This window comes from Ipomoea triloba, chromosome 9 (genome assembly GCF_003576645.1).
Source record: "Ipomoea triloba cultivar NCNSP0323 chromosome 9, ASM357664v1".
Lineage (NCBI taxonomy): Eukaryota > Viridiplantae > Streptophyta > Magnoliopsida > Solanales > Convolvulaceae > Ipomoea > Ipomoea triloba.
The window spans coordinates 7,138,314-7,159,224 of NC_044924.1; the positions used below are offsets into that span (position 1 = coordinate 7,138,314).

Genomic DNA, 20,911 nt, shown 5'->3' on the forward strand with positions numbered 1-20,911 from the left:
TCTTCGTCATTGGAGATGGCGACCTGGTCGCCATCTCTAGTGTACTGGAGATGGCAACTGGTCACCATCTCTAGTGACGGAGATAGCGACCAACTTGGTCGCCTTCTACACCGCTGGACGCCACCGGCGATCGTGACGGTTGCCGATGGTCGATGGTTTGGCTTGTCCGTTGAAACTTCGCCGGAGAATCACCGGAGTTGGTCGAAATAGTGGCTGACTTGCAATCACATGTCACAAATAGGTTAAAGGGCTTATTTGTTTCAAGATAACAACTTTAAGGGCCTAATTGAAACTTCTTGAAGTTGAATGGTCTAATTGCACTATTTTGTATAGTTTGAGGGTCTATTTGACCCTTATCCCTTTTCTATTGTTCAAAAGTAAATGAGTAAAAAGGTAATGGGCTTTATAATTACTAAAAAAATTGAATCTAATACTCCGTAATAAAATAACAAAAGTAGACAAGCAAACATGATAATGGTATCAAAACTCATAGTTGAGTGTTAAGATGGTAAAAAGCATTAGTCATGCAATCAATTAATTTGGTATAAATTATAATGCTATTCTTGGGATCTAATTTTATCCCCAATGTTCAACACATAATTATTTATAGGGATAGGGGTCAAATAGGCCCTTAAACTTAAGGGGTTGTTGATAATTTTAATAAAAAATTAAAAACTTAAAATTTATAAACCATAATTTATTTCAAATAAACAAATTTAAAAAATAAAATAAAAAAAGAGCTCTCCGTCCAATTGGACGGAGAAGCCAGGAGGCTTCTTTGTCCAACTGGACGGAGAAACCAGCCTTGGCTTCTCCGTCCAGTTGGACGGAGAAGACGGACGGAGAAGCCGCAGGCTTCTCCGTCCGGAGAGGCGGCTAGATTGCCGGCTTCTCCTTTGAGGAGAAGCCGGCAATCTTCTTTTTGTTTTGTTTTTTTTTTTTTATTTATTTATTTTTTTTTTTTTCCTTTCAAAAAAAAATTATTTATTTATTTATTTAAAGTTTATTTTAAAATTACAATTTTACCTACTATTACATAGCGTTTACCTACAAAATAAATTAATTGCACAACTTTAATAAGTTATGGATTAAATTGCATGAAAGTGAAGAGCTAAAGAGGTTAATTGGAGTTTTTCTTAGTTTAAGGCCTATTTGACCCTCATAATGTTTAAAAACAACAAAACCTTTATTGACTAGTTGACTACCTTTAAATCTCACTAATTCTACCATAAATTAATCAGATAATTAAAAAAAATCTAGCAAAATAAGAAGATAGAATTAAGAGGTGATTTTAGAAATTGAGTATAACAAGACTCTTTAAATTAATTTGAAAAACAGAAAATATATGACTAACACAACTAACAAATAACAACTTACAATCCTTTCAGCATATGCATATAACATAATTTAAAGATACTAACTTGGATTCACATATATAAATGTTTAGAGGATGGAACTTGGAAGGCCTAAATGCTAATCTATTCATCCATTGGTTCATGAAAGTCAATATCTATAGGGGAAAAACATGTTTCTAATTGAGAGTTGTTGCAGGTGAATGATCATGCTAGATGATAGGCAGGAACACACCTGATGGGCAGATATGCTGGATATGTAGTCTAGATTCACATGTAGAGACTCTGTACAATCTTGCAGATTATCGAGCACTCCTTTCTTCTCTTGCCTCGAGAGCATCCACTTCCTCATTTGACAAGAGATCAACAATAGGTTCATATACATCCCATTCCCTCCTTTTCCTGGAATAAGATGCCACAATTGATGAGTAAGGTCAGCAAACTAAGTGAACAAACAAGCATGATTTGCTGGAAGAAGATATAAAACTGATAAGCATCTAATATCTGCTCCATAAAATCGAATATGATTGACTACTTTGAATTGTATGCTAGAGATTAGTAGCTAAAAATCCAATATAACAGCTCAATTAAAATTCTCATCTTAAGTTGCTCTTTCTTTATTTCTTTTTCACCCTATTCAATAACAGAATGTTGGTGAGCAATCTTACCGGACAACGCTGGTTTTATTGCCATATAACTTAACCAAGTCCACTCCAGCTCCACCAGCCTTACTGATAAGTAACAAAGGATGAATGGGAAGAGGAAGAGGTATGAGATTGATTATTGGTGGGGGTGAAGTTTGCCACCACGCAAAATTGCAGGACTGAAAATGAGAATTAGAAAACAAAAGAAAACCTGGCAGAAAAATGTTCAAATCCTCTGCGCCCCTTCTTATGCATTCTGCTTTCCCTTGCTGATGCAACACTCTGAATAGCAATCTATAACATGACACGCTATGAAAAGTTAATAATGTATTCCAGACAATATTCTTTAGGCATTCTTAATTCTCTGTAGCACATCCAAAAATTACTCTAAGATTCTTTAGGCAAACACCATTTCAATAACAGACCCTGAAATGAGTTCTTATCTTCCATTTTTGTAGCATTCCAAAAAATGTTATTAGATTGCTAGTATTGTATAACAAACCAAGACAGGTATTTATTTAATTTGTACTTATTTTGTGGTACATCTGACAGGAAGGAGATTGTACCTGAAGACCTACCTATAGAATCTCAGGCTGGTACTTAGAACCAAGACAGTGTTTAGAGGTCAAAGTAATTACTTGTTTTTATAATTTAGCAGAAAAATTCTAGTTGTTCTACTTTCTACTAGTGAGAGGTGGAGCTAACTCATTCTGGAACTAGAGTTGATTGGAAATGGCAAAAAGGTGGCGTGAGATAAAAATTGCCTTCCCCTTTTCTTTCCCTGCTCCTCTTTTTCTTTTTTCTTTTTTTTTTTATTAAAAAAACAAATAAATAAAAATCTGCTAGATAACTGCAGAAAGACACAAGTAGAGCATTGGTGTACAGAAACACATACTTCATAAAGTTGTTCTCTGATTGCAATGGCAATTGCAGGCTGCAAACACAAAGCAATAATTCATAAAGCAAATGTCACAACCAATGTCAAGTGCAGAAAAATTAATTGACTCCATAGATAAATAAAACGCCATCAGATAAAGTCCAGTTAGATATCATTTTCATTTTCTAACTCAAGTGAAAAATAAAAAAAATAAAGAATCAAGAAAGTGAAGAAACCAAAGGGATATAACTAGAAGTCAATTGTCTTTCTAAGGGAATTTTCACATGTGAAAGTTAAATGAACAGATAAATGATTTACAAGTTGCATCAATAAAGTAGTGAATATAATAATTAGATTGTATTTACTCCAACTTCTGGGTCTTCAATTCCCACATCTTTGCAAAAATTCCTTGCAAATTCTTCAGGGTCACTCTCGAAATTATTCAAGTCCTGAAATTATTTTACCCATCTTATATCAGTTGTTAAATAAAAAGTTAAAAACAGAAGAATAGTTTATGGTTTAATTATTCTTAACAATATATTATCCAAAATACCAATTGTCATCATAGAACTGAAGAATCTCATGTCCAATTTTGAACTAAGCTTACCCACAAAAACTGGTCCTTTATCAGAGTATGGTTAACTCGAAGATCAAGCTGAACAAACCGATGAGATCTAATCAATAAAAAATACAACTAGAAATTCTGGTGGCAGACTAAAGTAGAATATGAAAAAATAGCAAGTCATCAAGCACATATGGAGATAATCATTCCAAACCTTTATAGGAACAACTTTTTCTCCAGTGAACATTTCTTGTCCCTCATATGATCGAAACTCTGCAAGTTGTGACTGAAAAATTGAATGCAAAACAAAGCATAATCATAAATGAAGATTGAAGAAACATGTAAAAAATGAAGAAAAGAAAGGAATTTTGGAGGTGCACAGCTCTATAGAAATTCGATGTGCACTAAAGTATCAATAGTCAATACAGCAGGAGATGCATATGCCTTAATTTTTCTACTACCACTTGCATTTGAAGTTTGTTCAACGCTTCAACAATTGGCATTCTTCTTTCCAACTAGTGATAGATTAACTGATAAAAAAAATCAAGATAATGTTCCATGGTGCTTCTTTTTTACCAATGACATAGTCCAAAATGATGAGAATAAAGAACATGAATCAAAAGTGGAATTTTGGTGAGCTATTTTGAGGTCTAAGAATTCAAATGTGAGTGAATCTAAAAAATGAGTGTGCACATTGCAATTTCAGCAACATCAAGAGTCAAGACTAGACAATGGTATCTAAGAAGCCTATTTGTAGCATACCTGTACAAGTCTACTAGAAGCTCTAGAAGATAAAACTCCAATGAAAACTGAACATTTACAAATTTGGACAGCCTTGACTTTTGAGATGCCACTCATACCTTTAATTGTTATACTTATTTTTATGATTTATGAATCTTAACTTTTTTTCAAGCTTTTTAATAATTTTTATCTTCTTAAACAAAAGAAGTCAAAGCTCCTTGAGACTGGGAGAGAAAAGAGAGAGAGGAAAAAGAAGAAGAAGAAGATCATTCCTGTGGTATTAATATATGGATCCTTATTCTCTTTGATGTCAGTAAAAATCACTATACAATTAGCTTTTCTTGTCATTTGAGAACAGATAGCCTTCAAGCAAATCCTATGGTGTGTTCAGTGGATACAAAGAAAGCATAATCAACCAAGAGATGCAAATAAAGAAAGTCGAAGTTCTTATATGTACTTGAATGGACTGAGCAATCTGTGTGACAAAAGCTGGGGGAAGTTTCAGGTCTTTTACAGTTCTTTTTGCAAATAGCACCACCTCTGTATCAGGATCTGTAGTAATAATTGGAGAATATATTTAGCTCATAAATTGCATGAAACTGAAAATTCATAATATGAACCATACAAAAGTGCATTAGTGTTAATTTAGTTATATTCCTAAAATGATGAAATAAAGTTCCTGCTTAAAGATCACAGTCACTTCCACACACTTTAAAATTTATGAAAGTAACATAATAGAAGCCAATCATCACATGTACCAGCAACTCTGACCTAATGAACCCAATGCGTTTCATTAGTGTGTGATGCCATACTAACTGAGTATGTAACTTAAGACTCTCAAAGCATGCAGAAGCCAACTCAACTTTCAGTGATAACATAGATTAAACAAACAACAGGAATTTTCTAAGAAATGAGTAATGATATTTAGGGGAACACATCAAATGCTAACATTTAGGTCCGTCAGCCCATGAATTTCAGGCTGAAATCTTTTCCTACAAGTAGCAAACAAATTTCTAAATAGGCTATTTCAAAAGGGAACCTTCTGTAGAATTACTTTTGTTAAATCATGTAGGCCAAGCTGATCTTAAAAGCAGTTCATCAATCAACAGAACCTCCAACATAAAGCATCAAATCCATAACTCTACATGATCCAACCATGACCAGACAGCCCCCATGGCAACCTTACTGTCAAATTACATTCCAACTACACTTTTCAGGCATATCGTTTAGGAAATTTCCCCTAAAATCTCCTTTCAAATCATTGCAGAAACAATTTTAGAGTTTTTCTCTCGAGTTGTTGGGAAACGTAAAAGGATTTACCAGATGGATTCCAAGTAAATGCGTCTCTAAGTCGCTGGCCATCGATTTCAATGTCTAGACGGATTGGAACTAGATTGTCATTAGTCGGACTGTTATTCAAAATTACACAGCATTAACAATTCTGTGCATGAGTGAAAGATGAAGGCGTAAATTTAACACGAGTTCTGAAATTGATGGGAATTCAAATGTTATTAAGGATAGAACTACTAGAGAAGACGGAGAGAGGAGTAATTACATCTTGAACTTGACGGGGGCCTTCGTAAAGCTCCAAGCAGAGAGCTGTTTCATTGCGTATTTGCTTCTCTCCAACTCCAGCAAAAACGGATGGCAGAATTTAGGGCGCCAACTTGCAGATTTTGGAGAACGATGCAGAGGGAAAGGGATTTTAGATTATGGTATCTATTTTTGGTTTAAATACAATATAGCCCTTCTACTTTTTTTTAATATGGTTTGTATACCTGTGAAATCCTATTTTGTTTGATATAATTCATGTATTTTACTATTTATAATTTAATCCAGTATATGGCTATCAATTGCAATTGATATTACTTATTAAGTTCGTTGACATGGTATCACACTATTATTATTATGCTAATGACATGGTTCATTTAGAAACTCAAAAAAATGATTTTCAAAAATTATTTTTTGAATCTTTCAATATTTGGGAAAGGAGAATCCGAAGTTCTCCACTTCTCTTACTCGCCGGAGAAGGAAAATCAGTGGTTCCGCCTTCTCACTGTGAGAGTTGTCGCCTTCGCCTTCGCCTTCTCTGGCGAGAAGGGAAACAACTAGTTCGCTTTCTAGTTGGAGACGGCCACAACAGTGGTCGCCTTCTCGCTGGGAGAAAGGAACCACTTGTTTGCCTTTTTGTCTCCTTCTTTGTGACCGATGACCGGTCGTTGGTCTCTTTTTGGCCTGAATATATATCGAAAGGTAATCGAATCCCTAATAACCTGTGATAGCTGGTTATTAATCTAGTTTTGGGTCTCATTGCACAAAAATGAATTATTGATAGGTGTAATTGTACCTTTAAAAAATTGAGTTGGCTAATTGATTTTTGAGTTAAAGTTCAAGGGCCTATTTAATCATTTTCCCATAATTCAATAACACCTCTCACTATAATAAGATTATTGTATGTATAATGTCGAATATGAAATTGTAGTCCTGCTGAAATGAAATACAGTGTATATAAAATGGAATTGAATATGTTATACAAGTAGAGTTATCTAAGCGGAACGAGCGTCGTTTCTTTTAATGAAAAGAAACGACATCATTTTGGATCATGGCTCACGGTATAATTTGCCCACAAAATCAATGATAAATATTAACACCATTCATAATAGTAGTTAAAGTCCACTGAAGCGGCCCAATACCAGTATCCCCAAACATTATTGTGTGGACCATATTATCAAATAATGTATATTCAGCACACAAAATAATGTATGTTTAGTATATTTAAAATGTACATTGTATTCAGGAAAAGTACACTATTTGAATATTAAAAGTACATTATTATATATAACGTATATTAAATATACAAATAATGTATTTTTAGTATATAAAAATGCATTTTTTTGTATGATTCACATAACACTGTATGAACCATAGTGCACACAATAATTTGCCATTATCTCCCCCATAACATAATATTGTGAAGTGGCGCACACATGTGCGCGCGTGCATAGACATCTATAATACTAGTCTTTTTATGCAATACGTGTATTTGATTTTCGTTCCTATTCCCTTGTGCAAATCAAACACACCCAAATTCATACAAGTGAGTACCAACTAATAAATTTGCTGGAAAGATGCAAGTATACCGGTTACTCCTAACCCAAATGCTCATCCCACTTTCAATGTTAAATGGGAGAAACCTCTATCGAACTGGTGTAAAATAAATATTGATATTGCTATTGACAAATAAGGAAAGATAATGGGTTTATGATGGATCCTACGAGATGAGTTTGAAAATTTTAAAAGAGGAGTATACATGCCATGGAAAGGTGTTTTCTTGCCATCAGAAGCTGAAGCCATTGCGATTATGGAAGCACTAAGTTCACTGAAGGAGAAGCAGATGGACAAAGTGAAAGTTGAATCAAATGTCAGGATCGTAATCAAAGGTTTAGATTCAAAGTTTGGTGTCTCATCTTTTGATTTGTTATTGTTGGATATTAAAGATATGATGAACATGCTTGCTAATATTGATATATCGTTTGTAAAATGTTCAGCAAATCAGATTGCAATTTGTTAACTAGAGAGTTTCTATGCCTAAACGTAAGAATGGAGTTTGGAGTTTTCACCTTCCTCCGTAATGTTATGATTGTTGACCGGAATTAATACCATCTCCTTAGTTTTCAAAAAAAAAAAAACAAAGAAGAAGAAGCAACTAATAAATTTAAATTTTACCGTTTTTTAAATTTGCCTAATATTCAGTTTTTTTTTTTTTTTGAATACTACTAACTCTATTACAATACAGTATCTGTTCATAACTACTTTCTCAACTTATTTAAACACAAGAGTCAGTATTACCTCCAAAGCTTGAACCCACCACCTCCGGTATAAAGGGAAGAGTTTGATGCCTAATATCCAGTTAAACTTGGCTAGAAGCCTAGAACATCCAAGTATCCCCTACTAATTGTAGGGCGCCTCTCCCGTACGTGATATTATAGCGGGCAATGGAGTGATGGACAAAAGGTTTTCGTCGCGCCTCACTTGAACTGGCAGCCTGGATTTAGCGACTATATATAAACACGATACACATTTCTTTGCTATCCACCGTTCCAGACACTGTAACAAAACGGATAAGTTCCATTCCTCACGCTCTCACTACTGTCACTCTCGTTAAGTGGAAGAAATGTTGGCAAACCCTACCTTCCATGGCCGGCCTCTGCACTTCACGCCTACCACAGCTCGCTACAGATTCCTTCCTCTGCAACTCACGCCTTCCTCCATTGCAAGAAGAAGAGCTCCGACTAGAAGAAGAAAGAGCGGCAAGCTATGTTATCAGTTGGCTGTTCGAGCTACTTCGGACGCAGCGTCGTCTTCGTCGGTTTCTGCCTCTCCTGTCTCCCTGCCCCGCCCCTATTCAGTCAGGATTCCTGTTGGAGACCGTTATGTCAGTATTTTTCTGTTTCAATTTCGTTCCAGGATAGGTTCGTGAATTCTGATCTTTTACTGATATTTTGGTTACCTCTTGCAGATAACGGTTGAGACAGGTCATATCGGCAGGCAAGCTAGTGGCGCAGTTACTGTAACGGATGGGGAAACTGTGAGTTTTCTCCCAATTGGGATTGCTTACTTGGTTTTGTTTTAATTATTTGCTCTGTTTGGAAGTGAATGCTTTTGCAACATATTTCTGCGCTTCTGGATTTTTCCTTATACTGCATTGGTTGAGTATTTACGTGTATCTCTCAGTATATTTGGATTTTGAACGGTTGGAAAAAATATTGGAGTCATTTTCTCATGGAAAGACTTCAAAAAATGTTCTCCAGATTATCTATACAACTGTATGCTTAGCTGATGATCCAAGCGAGCCTTCTGATTTCTTCCCTTTATCTGTTCAATATCAAGAAAAATTTTCGGCAGCTGGTCGCACCAGGTAGGTCTCACTTCCTATTCTTTCTATTTTCCTATGTATGGTTTTGTATGAAGTTACATTTACAAACAAACACTGCCATTTCCAGTGGAGGATTTTTCAAACGAGAAGGGAGAGCAAAGGATCACGAGGTACTACATTTTGCAGAATCTCCTAATTTTGACTGTTTCCCAGTGACCCGTCTTATCTTCATATTATATGTAATCACTGCTACAGTTTCTTTGGATCTGCAAGTGTTTAGTTGCACTTATGTTCTTCTACCTATAGTTCTGCTCAATAATACTTCATTTACTTATTCTATGTTCTGTCATTACACTACATGAAATTGATGCCTTTTTTAATTGCTGTGCATGTTTGTTTTCCCATCATCAGAGTATTTCATTACTGTCATATTTCTTTTTACAAGAAGAACTTTAGGGTGGAAAAAAATCACTATAAAATACATGCGACTCTGCATGCCTATAAAATAAGCACTCAATCTGATTCAGGTAGTACACTGGCTGGTTGAATCACAAGTTCCCTAAATGAACCTGTTCTAAGAAGACTCAACAAAATTAGCAATCAATTGGCTTGAAATACATCCCAAAATTTTTATTATTTTTGATATGTAAGATTTATTTATTTATTTTAAAGTACTTCATTCTTGCAGGTTCACATTTGTAGGTTGATAGATCGACCTCTACGGCCAACTATGCTTAAGGGATTCTACCATGAAGTTCAAGTACTTTCTTGGGTATACACTTTTCCTTTCATAGAGAACATATTTCTGCAATTTTAATGCATGTTACATCTGTAACGTAACATGTTTATCTTATTCAAACATTATGTACCTTATATGCCATCTTTAACTACCATGGCTCCCATGAGTTGCAGGTATTAAGTTATGATGGTTTGCACCCCCCTGATTCTTTGGCATTGACAGCTGCTGGAATTGCCATGTAAGCAACTTGTCTTTAATGCCCTCAATGGATTTACCTTTTCAGATTAGTTGTGTGTTGAATCACTTCATCTCAAATAGTTTGAATGCTACAGGGCCATATCAGAAGTACCAAATTCAAAGGCCATTGCTGGAGTCCGAATTGGTCTTATTGGTGACAAGTTCATTGTAAATCCAACCACTGAGGAGATGGAGGAATCAAAGTTGGATTTGTTACTAGCAGGCACAGATGATGCAATATTGATGATTGAGGTTGGTTTGCATTACAGAGATACCTAGTTATGTTAGATGCATGGTAATTTTTCTAGTCACACAGTGAGGGTTGTTGTGAAATTCTGTGATAATATATCAGTTCATGCTTTTTCTCCCCCTTCTTATCTTTCCTGTAATTCCCTTGAGAATCTCTTGTATTCTACCGTGAACATGGTGTTGCTTGTTATTCATGACCAAGATGTAGCTTCTAAAAGACTCTAATCTTTCTAATGAAACAACCTGTTGCAATGATTAAGAAATGAAGTTGCTGTTAATGCATCAGCAGCTCACTGATTGCCCAAATATGCTTTCTCTAGTTGATGCTATTATATATTTAGTTTCTTACTCATTTATGTTGAATCTAGCCTCTAATATTTTATTGTTATAGGGATACTGTGATTTTCTTCCTGAGGAAAAGTTGCTTGAAGCTGTACAAGTGGGACAGGTAGTTTATGTTAAGTTTAGAGCTATTTTAGTATCACTTCACATATTTTTGCCACATTCTGTGTTTTCTTTCTTGAGATTCTTGGTATTGTTTGCTCATTAGTTGAACACTATATGGTATCCATTAAGATTCTCCTTAGGTATGTTGCTTAAAATACTCTTCATTTTGCGTTTCTTGTCTGGAGCTGTTAACATTTCTCTTGAAAGTTCTTCTGATTGGAATTGCTCTTTTGTGCTACAAGTAGATACAAAGTAGTTGCTTATAAACTGACAACTGTTAAAAGCAATATATGCAGGAAGGTCATGATTGCCTAAACTCTTTAATGTTCACCATTTCAGGATGCTGTACAGGCCATATGCAAGGAGGTTGAAGCTTTAGTGAAGAATTGTGGAAAGCCAAAAATGCTTGATGCAATCAAGTTACCTCCTCCAGAACTCTATAATTTAGTTGAAGTATGTACTAAATCTTCTCAAGGAGACTCATGTCATTCTTGTTTTCAGAGAGTGCAACTTATTTTTCTGTCTATTTTAAATCTTAGACATTTTTGTCATAGTGTCATTTCTTTCCCTTAGAGAAAATTATAATTGTTATTATATGTTTTTTACCGTTTAGTATTTTTGTTTTCTGTTTATACCATTTTATTTATTTTGTCTTTAATCTTTTGAACTATGCTTTAATGTTCTTGTTTTTTTCACCTGGTCCTTCAGTTTGTGTTCTCAAAGTCACTGGACATACCCTTCATTATGTAAATGTTTACATGTTTCTCCAGGAAATTGTTGGTACAGAATTAGTGGAAGTGCTACAAATAAAAAACAAGATTCCTAGAAGGAAGGCACTAGCGTTATTGGAGTCTAAGGTTAAAAGTATACTTTCAGAAAAGGGCTATGTTAGCAAGATGGAGGAGTTTGTATCGAATGAACTGATACCAGATTTGTTGGAAGATGAAGATGAGGATGAAGAAGTTGTTGTTGATGGTGAAGTTGATGAAGGTGATGTTCACATAAAGCCGGTTGGAAGGAAATCCATTCCCTTGGTAGTACTCAGAGTTTTTGGTTCTTAATTTCCTACTTTCTTAATTCACTTGTGTGTTTAAAATGAGTTTGGTAAGATAATTCTCTAGTTTTACCTTGAAGGCTTGAACAACATTTTGGTATCAGAGCCTTAACATTGCTTAGCATCAACAGAGACATAATTGATGTGATAAGTAAAATTAGTACATGATAATATGCCAACTAAGTTTCTATATCACCAATAAGTTTGTGAATAAAGAAAAACATCAAATGTTTCATGTGGTTTTCATCTTAACATACTTTTAAGCCCTACAATAAGCATTCAATGTTGTTATGTATACAATCTGCACTTCTATCTTATGAGAATATCAGTTAAAGTAAATTTGTGTAAACCCAAATCCAGAACTAGCAGGTTTAATAGGGTGTCCAAAGGCAATCTATAGCATATTCATTTGTTAATGTAGATCAGTCTGCATCTTGTTGCGCCACTCTTATACTGTGAATTATAAATTTTAGACACTTCAACTGACGGTGATATGCTTTATAAGGCTGTCTACATATGGAACTTAGGTGGGGATGGGAGATGATCTACCTAGTCTGAAAGGCCCTTGTTATATAAAGAGGTTTTTGTAAACAACCATTATGCATTTTCTGTGAGGTGTTCCAAGGTTAATTTAATGCTTCTTTGTTTGAAACATATTTTCTCCTTACACTACCAATAGAGGTTGTAATCTAATAAGAACTCATTGGGAGTTTGCCTTTTGCAAGTCTTCTACTAAGTCAGATATCAAGCATTTGAGAATAGATGGTATACTTAAATTCCTGATCTTTAATCTTTTGCTTAAATATCCTATTTGGTTGATTAATATCCCCCAGGAACTAGTGTACTACCCTTAAAGAAACCTTAACAAAATTTTCCATGTTCAAGTCATTATGAATTTTTGGGATGAATGCAGACATGCTATATTAATTTAAGTGATTGATATTCCATTTTAAATAATAAATATGCTCATTGAAAACATAGGTTACTAGCATTTTTTTCCTGTTAGTTCTATGTTCATCCATAAATGACTGTTCTTCTATTAATTTCCTAAAGCCGTGTTTCATTTTTCATTTTCAGTTATATTCAGAGGTTGATGTGAAGCTGGTATTTAAAGAGGTTACATCCAAATTTTTGCGCAAGCGGATTGTGGAGGTGAAGTTTCATGAAACGTGTAGAAAACTCTGTTCAAATTAGATTTTCAAGAAAACTGACACCTTGTTTTTATACTGATTTTGTGAAGTGACTGTTTCTAGAATGGAAGGTCTTCTTTTTCTCCAATTGGGGTTTTGAGAATCACAAGATTTTGCCCATTTGGTTTATTTAATGCTGAAGTGCAAAAAAGAAAAAGAATCTATGACCTATCTTTACATATTATCTCTGTTGAGGGAAAGTGAATAGTTTTAGACTTGATACTGAAATGTTCCTTCTCTATTAATCATTATACTCTTTGAGGTGCAATTAATATAATTTCCATAAAGAAAAGGACCAAATTATTCTACCTCTTATTGTGTTGTGTAAAATAAATAAAAGGATGGGTTTTTAAGTTTTAGTACTGGCAATAATTTTGGGCAAAGGGACAAGCTTAAAATTTGTACAGGCTAGCTTGATTGACTCTTGCAGATGTAATGATTGATTGTAGACACATTTGCAATTTTGCATAGCCTTCAAATAACAGTCAATGTTTAGTCATCAATTAATAGTCAATGTCTAGCCAGTAAATTTGCTTATGTTGTAATCTTGGTACTCAGATGGCTCCTTTTTGCCTATGTGTGGATGCTTCATAGTTTTATCCATTTATCATAACTCATATATCTTGCATATCCTTTGCCTAATAGATCCATATGTTAATTATGCAGATAGAACAATCAAAACTTTAGAATTCATTATCAATTAGTGATGAGAGAATCTTTTTAAGTTGTTTCCTTAAGCTTCATAGGGCTCTCAGATTCCTGTTCATAGGTCTAATTCAATCAATTGGAATCATACTGGAATCAATGTTTTTTTTTTTTTTTTTTTTTTTTTTTTTTTTTTTTTTTTTTTTAAAAAAATGTATTGTATTCTGATGTGTTTATTTGTTTGGTGTACAGGGTGGGAAGAGAAGTGATGGAAGAACTTCTCAGGAGTTACGGCCAATCAATTCGTGCTGTGGACTACTTCCTAGAGCACATGGAAGTGCTCTTTTTACCCGAGGAGAAACGCAGGTGGATATTTGTTTGGTCTCAAGTTCTCAACAATTTGTATCAAATTTGTCTTGCATCTGCTATCTGGCTGTCTGCTGTGTTTTTTTAGATGCGTGAAATGTACAAATGTCTTTACTTTTCTAACAGGATTTACATGCTAACTGCTAATCAATTTAGTACTGTAATATGGTGCTCAAAGGTGTAACACTCACAACATGGGTTATATATGTGTATACATAAATATACTCATCTACTAGTGGATATATGTACATAAAAATGTGTGTACAAATAATATCTAATGTGTATTACAATGTATTCCATATGCATATGAAGTGAAGAATTTATTAATTGGTCAATCAATTTAGCCCTATAATTCTCAGAAAGTGTAAAATGCTGTATTTGCATTTCAATTTTCAGTTCAGTTTCCAGCACTATCTAATAACCTGTTATTGCTTTAGAGCAGTTTGGTACTTAATGACATTCTTTCATAATAATAATTATATTCTTGTTGCATTTCTTTAAAATCATCTGTTGGGAATTGGGTCTGTATTGAATCTAACTACATAGTCTATACCTCAAATGTGATAACTCAGCATGTTGGATAACTTAATTTTAATGTTTCTCTAGTGTTGCAATATATTCGGTTGGTGGTTATTGTTTGATTTACATGATGGACAAAGCATTTCTCATTGATAGGTTGCTGATAGAAAAGTGATGATCTCATCTGTTGACCATCAAGTGGTTAATTTGAGTTCATTCCTTTGGGAAAATCTATCTTGCCTTATTTTTCAATTTTTTCTTCCAATTATTTTCACTGCCTTTGGTTTCAGTCCTTAGCAGTGGTTACACTTGGTGACAAACAAATGGCACAAAAAATTGACAACCTTGTTGATGAAGATGAATATAAGAGATTCTATCTCCAGGTATCATTTTTACAAATGTTTATGCTTTTTATTCTGATGCTTGTTTGTGCAATTAGATGCCTATTTTTGTTTGATAAGTATTAGATGGTTAAATCACCAAAGTGTTGCGTGATTTTTCAACTAACGTTTGAGTTTCACTGTTCTGAATCTGTGTTCTTCAGGGTGTTTTTTTTTTAGTTCTACTGTTCTAGTTTATGCTTAAACAGTACTCCAAGTCAAATTTATGGCCAGTCTGTAGTTTACTCAATCCTTGCCAGTTCCTTTGTCTTTCACTTTCTTTGAGTTGCTGCATATCCATCACCATATATAGAAGTAACAACTAGAAAGCTTCCAGACAGATCTTCACCTTGTTTTTTTTTTTTTTTTTTTTTAAAATAGGTTTTTCAGTTTATTTTATTTTTACTTTTTAAGTTATATCTTCATTCCTCCATTTTATTTGAATATTCCAATACTAGGAGATTATTGCAAAATTTTTTGGTCCATAACTACTTCTTATCTTGTTCCCTCTGCTTTTTGCTGGACCTCATTGATGTTGCTGTTAGTTTCTTATTAGATATCTGAATTTCTTGTTTTTTTCCTCACCCATATCTTCTCTGATCAAATTATGTTCTTTGAATAGCGTTTCTAAGTAAAACACTTTTTTTCCTTGGATGTTACCTAGTACTCGTTTCCGCCTTCATGCGTTGGTGAAGTTGGACGGGTGGGAGCACCATCTAGGAGGGAGATTGGTCATGGAATGCTGGCAGAAAGAGCATTAGAGCCTATATTGCCTTCTGACGATGATTTTCCTTATACAGTACGTGTTGAGAGTACTATAACTGAAAGCAATGGCTCGTCAAGGTAGAGTTTTTGCAGACTTTACTTAATGATGTACATGTGTGTGTGTGTATTTATTTATATTTACATAACATGTTTATTCTACTGTCTTGATCCTATTCAATGACTAATTTCCTGCTGTGGGGAGAGTAGATCTTAAAAACCTCTTCTTGAATTCATGATCTTGTCTTCATGTAACCATCTATTATTTCTATGTGACAGTATGGCATCTGTGTGTGGGGGGTGCTTAGCATTGCAGGATGCTGGTGTTCCTGTAAAGTACTCTATTGCTGGTATAGCCATGGGTTTGGTTTTGGACACTAAAGAATTTGGGGGAGATGGAACTCCACTAATTCTCTCAGACATCACTGGATCAGAGGATGCATCAGGCGATATGGATTTTAAGGTGCTATCTTGTATCTACCTATGCTTATGTTTGTTTGTCACTTTCTTGGACAAAATGCTTCAATACTTTGAGCACTTATGTTCCAAAGATTTATGGGTAATTGCAATCACATTCATAGAACCTTGTATCTTTCATATGGATCACTACCCTTAGCTCTGTATAAGAGTCAGCAAAACTGTGGAGACATTGATGCCAAGTAATCTGTGCCAATCTGTTGCAAACTTGCAATTGCCATATTAGTAACACTAACACCATGCCAAATAATGCATTTGTATAATAATTATTAATTGAACAAAATTGGCATTAGTGTGACTTGATGGGGGGATAAATTTATTGTACTACAGTCATTCTTTCTTTGAACTTCTGCATATTTTTGGGGATTCTTATATTAATGTTTCAGGTAACAGTAATGAATAACTTGTGCCCATCTGGGTGTAATGGATATATATATATACACCATATACATTTGATTTCTATGATTATAAATTGTACATCAGAAAGCTATATTAAATAAATTACAATTTTGGTGTACTGCAGGTTGCTGGAAATGCCGATGGCATCACCGCATTCCAAATGGATATAAAGGTTGCCATTCTATTTGTTCTTACTCTTTGATCATCTGAAACTGATTAGCTCATTCGTCTAGCTCAGATGGACTTAGGTTTATTTGATAGCGGTTGAAACTTGAAAGGTCTTATTTTTCTCTAGCAGCTACTTTGTGATTGGCTAGTCCTTTTCACCTCTTTAACTTATTTCTCATGTCATGAAAGGTGGCAGGAATTACATTACCAATCATGAAGCAGGCTCTCTTACAAGCGAAAGATGGTCGAAAAAAACTGCTTGGTAACTTTCCCCTCATGTAGTATTAGTGCTTCCTAACATTTCTCTTGACATGAATAGATTGAAACATTGATCAATGGAAACAAATGGTGCTTTTTTTTTTCACCATTAATAACTTATCTAAAAAGGGGAAAAGGTTTTGGATGTTTAAAGATAAGCTCCTGACTTGTTTTAGAATTCCTTGTGTGCCTAAAGTCACTGGATTTTATACTTTAGTTACTTTGGGTTTAAAAGTAATGACTTACTAGTAGTCTTATATTCTTTCTGCAACAATTGTATTCATTAGTGTCACTGAATAGAGTCTAGAATTTTTTAGATGCTTACTAGTTTCAAGGCAGCAATGGTGGTGGTGTTATATCATGTGCATGTGTTTTCCCTTTTCATTCAATCTCCATGTTACTTGAATCTTTCCACTGTACAGTTGCTTACTTGCTCCTCTATTTTATATTCATCAGCTGAGATGTCAAAATGCTCACCACCTCCTTCAAAAATGCTCTCAAAATACGCTCCAATAATTCATGTGATGAAGGTTTGTTCTTGATAAAATATATATATATATATATATATATATATATATATATATATACCTTATCATTTAGTTCCCTCCCTAATTTATTGATTCCATAGATCAAACCCGAGAAAATAAACCTCATTATTGGTTCCGGTGGGAAAAGAGTGAAGAGCATTATTGAAGAAACAGGGGTTGAAGCTATTGAGACACAAGATGATGGAGTTGTAAGCAAGAGAAATATCTCATTTAAAATTTTCTGCTTCCCACTAGAAGATCAATCCTACAAGCTTATGAGTCTCACATCTGCCTATTTGCAGGTGAAGATAACTGCAAAAGATTTGACAACTTTGGAAAGGGCCAAAGCCATTATCAGTAATCTCGTAATTGTTCCAACTGTTGGTGACATATACAGGTATTCTTTTGTGGCCATCTTTCTAGTGTATACAGATTTATTCACAAGGCGAAAGAATATTTGTTTGGCTGTTATGCATTATAAACTTTTTATGAGAAACGTTTTTTTTTAATGCAATTTTTAGGTGCCACAGTTTCTTAATTAAAAACCCTCTCTGCCAGAAATTATTTTCCTACTTGCCTTATTATACTTTTGCAATTTTTAAAGGCAGAAACTTCTTCCCTAAATCTAATCATTAATTTTAGAGTATCATAATTAACACTTTAAATGCTTATGTGTCCCATGATACTTATCTTCAGTGTACTTTTAACTATTTAACAATACACTTATTTCAAACTAATACAGATAAAATGGGATGGGAGGGAGTACTAGACTACTAGTTCAATCTACTAATTTGTGTGCTTTTTTCCCCTTTTCTTTTTTGGTATTCTTCTGTCTTGCCTCAACCAGGAACTGTGAGATAAAGTCAATTGCTCCTTATGGAGTTTTCATAGAGATTTCCCCTGGACGAGAGGTATGTACTGCTATGCATTTTAGGATTAGATCTTACAAGACAAACTTAGTGGATCTCTTCTTCTGTACTCTGGAAATTGCTCATCTACACTTTTTTAATGTTAGGGACTATGCCATATTAGTGAGTTGAGTGAAAGTTGGCTGGCTAAAGCGGAAGATGTAAGTCCTCTCTAACCTAGGTTGTTTTGCAATTTAAACACATAGTTGTACAAGTAGGTGATCTATTTCTTCACTGTTTCAGGTGGTTAAAGTAGGAGACCGTGTTGACGTCAAACTTATTGAGGTTGCAGTTGTATTTATGAATGCTTGAATAACTTCTAGTTTTGGTTTCCTAGACCTCATAAATTTTCAGAATTGGATGTTAACTTGTGATTTCCATATCCTATTCTAAAACTTACATGCTTGATTACAGATCAATGACAAAGGACAACTTAGGTTAAGCCGTCGTGCCTTGTTGCCCAATCCTGACCCAGAGAAACCCAAGCAACAAGCTGCTAGCCTTGCAAAGGACACTTCTGTTTCACAGAAATCTCTTGAGAAAAGTAAAACTAAGTCAAGTGCGTCAAAGGATGCTTTAGAAATGGCGAATGCTAATCCAGCTAAGGATAAGAATTCCACATTAGAAAATAAAAAGCCACCCAAGGAATTTGCCAAGAAATCCGTCAGCCCTGTGAAGGATGGGCAAAATACTGACAAAGACAAGGCAATGAAAGGAAGTGATAAATCAGTCTCCAGTAAAAGTGAAGGTGCACTGGTGAATGGAGAGGCCAAAGTTGGCTAGCAATCTGCTCTATGTTTCACTCCTTTTTTCTGATGCAGTGGATGATTTTCCCTTTCAGCAAATGAAGGTATGAACTGCATTTATCCAATTATAAGGTTTTTATGGGATTCATGTGGTCATCCCTACTAATCTTGTTAATGCATAGGGAATCTAACCAGTAACCAGTGGACTTTAAACTTCGTTTTTAAAAAAAAATAAATTTATTTTATTTTACTTTTCCGTCAGCTATGCTTGTTCTCTAATTTTCCTTGAACTACCACCTTTAGTGTTTCTCTAACTTTTAGCAATAGACAGATCTTTTGTTCCCGGATAGCTAGTAAATACTATGCATAAGTTTTAGAGATGAAAACAGAGGAGCATAATATAATCTAGAAGCAACAAGAAATATCGGTCTATTACATCAAAAGATTTCACTAGTTGTTTCTTATTAATAGGTGGCTTATTACATGCCTAAATTCACTGATCTATGGAGTTGTGATTTGGGAATACCTGCATTTTTTACTTCTAATTAATAAGTCTGTGTTATCATGAAAACAACAAACTGAGTAACGTTTAACATAAATTATCTTGTCTCAGGAATTCATAACTGGACCTTGACAGAACCACCATATGAAAGGCAAGTGTGTATTGACTTGAGCGGAAGGGGCAGTTGCCATATGAAGTGAGTTATTTTCGTACGACAATGATCGGGAAAATGGATACACCATGGATCACTCATTGGAAATATATATTCTCCGTGTTGTGCATTTTGATAAGCTTTTGTCGTCGTTGAGTAGGCTCATGGATGGAGAAATCTCAGGCATCATACATTGGAAGCCAATTTCAGGTGAACTGTATTAAAATAGAGAAGCCAAATTACTTGAGGTGTCTTTATGTGTTATGTCAAGGGAGTTTGGAAGAACTAATTGTGATTGCTTCAAGTCTGGCAGTGTCTGTTAACAATATTGAGTTCTATAGAGTTGTCATTATACTCTGACAGTTTTTGTTATCATTGTTAACTGATTTTATTTATGGCCGCGAACATCTAGATACGTACCAAGAAAAAAAAAATGGAGCAAATCATCTTTTCCCAGAAAAAGGGAAAAATTAAAAAAAAAAAAAAAAAAAAAAAATTTGGGCCCAAAAAGCCCATTGATTACTCTATTTATGGTGAACTGGGTTTGCATTGCAAGCAAAAGTAATGACAGCATAAGCATGTCAGCAGCCTCGTTATTCTTCAAAGCTTGGGAGAGTTGAATTCACAGGTTATTACAACAACAAAACCAGGGAGCATACCTCTCTGTATTCTTCTTCTACAAGCTTTCTTTCTTTGTTTCTTTCATGCAATTTTTTTAAAGGTAATCATCTCCCTTGCATACAGGCCACATCTCCAACAAAAAACTCTCATGCATGCACTCATCATATTTCCAGGAGCTTTGCACGTTTCCTCTTCAGGTGACTGAAAACAAGGCTCTCTAAATAGCTGCCAACTTTATAGTCCAAAATTGGACCTCTAAATGTGAGCTTCGACTTGCCGGTTTCTTCTCTCCTCTATGGGTGATATTGGACTTCATTGGGTAGGCAATGTAAGACTTTCTAGACAAGGGTGTTACCAAACGAATTCAACTACCAAATCATTCCTGTTTGGGTTTGAGTTGGAAGCTGGATACCGATCTCATGATGTCAGTTGAAAGGGTAGATACTACTCGCTTATATCATCATCTAGAAAATTGAGATCAGCATCATCATCATCATCACTTGCTCTCCCAGGA

General features: G+C 34.7%; 2 protein-coding genes across 2 annotated transcripts; one reads left to right on the forward strand and one right to left on the reverse strand.

Moving 5' to 3' along the window:
- Nucleotides 1–1,289: 1,289 nt before the first annotated feature.
- LOC116028620 (chromatin structure-remodeling complex protein BSH) lies at nucleotides 1,290–5,884 on the reverse strand. The gene is made up of 10 exons (XM_031270387.1): nucleotides 5,732–5,884; nucleotides 5,497–5,585; nucleotides 4,634–4,728; nucleotides 3,650–3,721; nucleotides 3,481–3,528; nucleotides 3,239–3,322; nucleotides 2,892–2,930; nucleotides 2,208–2,290; nucleotides 2,021–2,083; nucleotides 1,290–1,754 (listed from the first exon to the last, which is right to left on the reverse strand). Exons 1-10 carry the CDS (start codon nucleotides 5,782–5,784, stop codon nucleotides 1,655–1,657), a joined length of 726 nt encoding a protein of 241 aa, XP_031126247.1. The 5' UTR covers nucleotides 5,785–5,884; the 3' UTR covers nucleotides 1,290–1,654.
- A 2,289-nt stretch (nucleotides 5,885–8,173) lies between these two features.
- LOC116029385 (probable polyribonucleotide nucleotidyltransferase 1, chloroplastic) lies at nucleotides 8,174–20,171 on the forward strand. Its single transcript, XM_031271366.1, has 25 exons — nucleotides 8,174–8,611; nucleotides 8,696–8,764; nucleotides 8,988–9,094; nucleotides 9,180–9,222; nucleotides 9,741–9,824; nucleotides 9,965–10,029; nucleotides 10,124–10,280; nucleotides 10,669–10,725; nucleotides 11,064–11,177; nucleotides 11,495–11,758; nucleotides 12,856–12,930; nucleotides 13,866–13,979; nucleotides 14,789–14,881; nucleotides 15,543–15,721; nucleotides 15,920–16,103; nucleotides 16,641–16,688; nucleotides 16,874–16,946; nucleotides 17,399–17,472; nucleotides 17,571–17,678; nucleotides 17,772–17,866; nucleotides 18,317–18,380; nucleotides 18,485–18,538; nucleotides 18,621–18,662; nucleotides 18,792–19,227; nucleotides 19,737–20,171. The coding sequence occupies exons 1-24, from the start codon at nucleotides 8,351–8,353 to the stop codon at nucleotides 19,158–19,160; spliced, it is 2,793 nt and encodes a 930-aa protein (XP_031127226.1). The 5' UTR covers nucleotides 8,174–8,350; the 3' UTR covers nucleotides 19,161–19,227; nucleotides 19,737–20,171.
- The last annotated feature ends 740 nt before the right edge of the window (nucleotides 20,172–20,911 follow it).

Excerpts from the sequence above, each read along its gene's own strand:
- LOC116028620 (XM_031270387.1), bottom strand. The coding sequence starts at position 5,784 with ATGAAACAGCTCTCTGCTTGGAGCTTTACGAAGGCCCCCGTCAAGTTC. Across the intron at positions 3,323-3,480 it reads TAAAGGACCAGTTTTTGTGG|GACTTGAATAATTTCGAGAG; the intron begins GTAAGCTTAGTT and ends AAATAATTTCAG. Across the intron at positions 2,084-2,207 it reads TTTGAACATTTTTCTGCCAG|TAAGGCTGGTGGAGCTGGAG; the intron begins GTTTTCTTTTGT and ends GTTACTTATCAG.
- LOC116029385 (XM_031271366.1), top strand. The coding sequence starts at position 8,351 with ATGTTGGCAAACCCTACCTTCCATGGCCGGCCTCTGCACTTCACGCCT. Across the intron at positions 10,030-10,123 it reads ACAGCTGCTGGAATTGCCAT|GGCCATATCAGAAGTACCAA; the intron begins GTAAGCAACTTG and ends TGAATGCTACAG. Across the intron at positions 10,726-11,063 it reads AAGCTGTACAAGTGGGACAG|GATGCTGTACAGGCCATATG; the intron begins GTAGTTTATGTT and ends TCACCATTTCAG.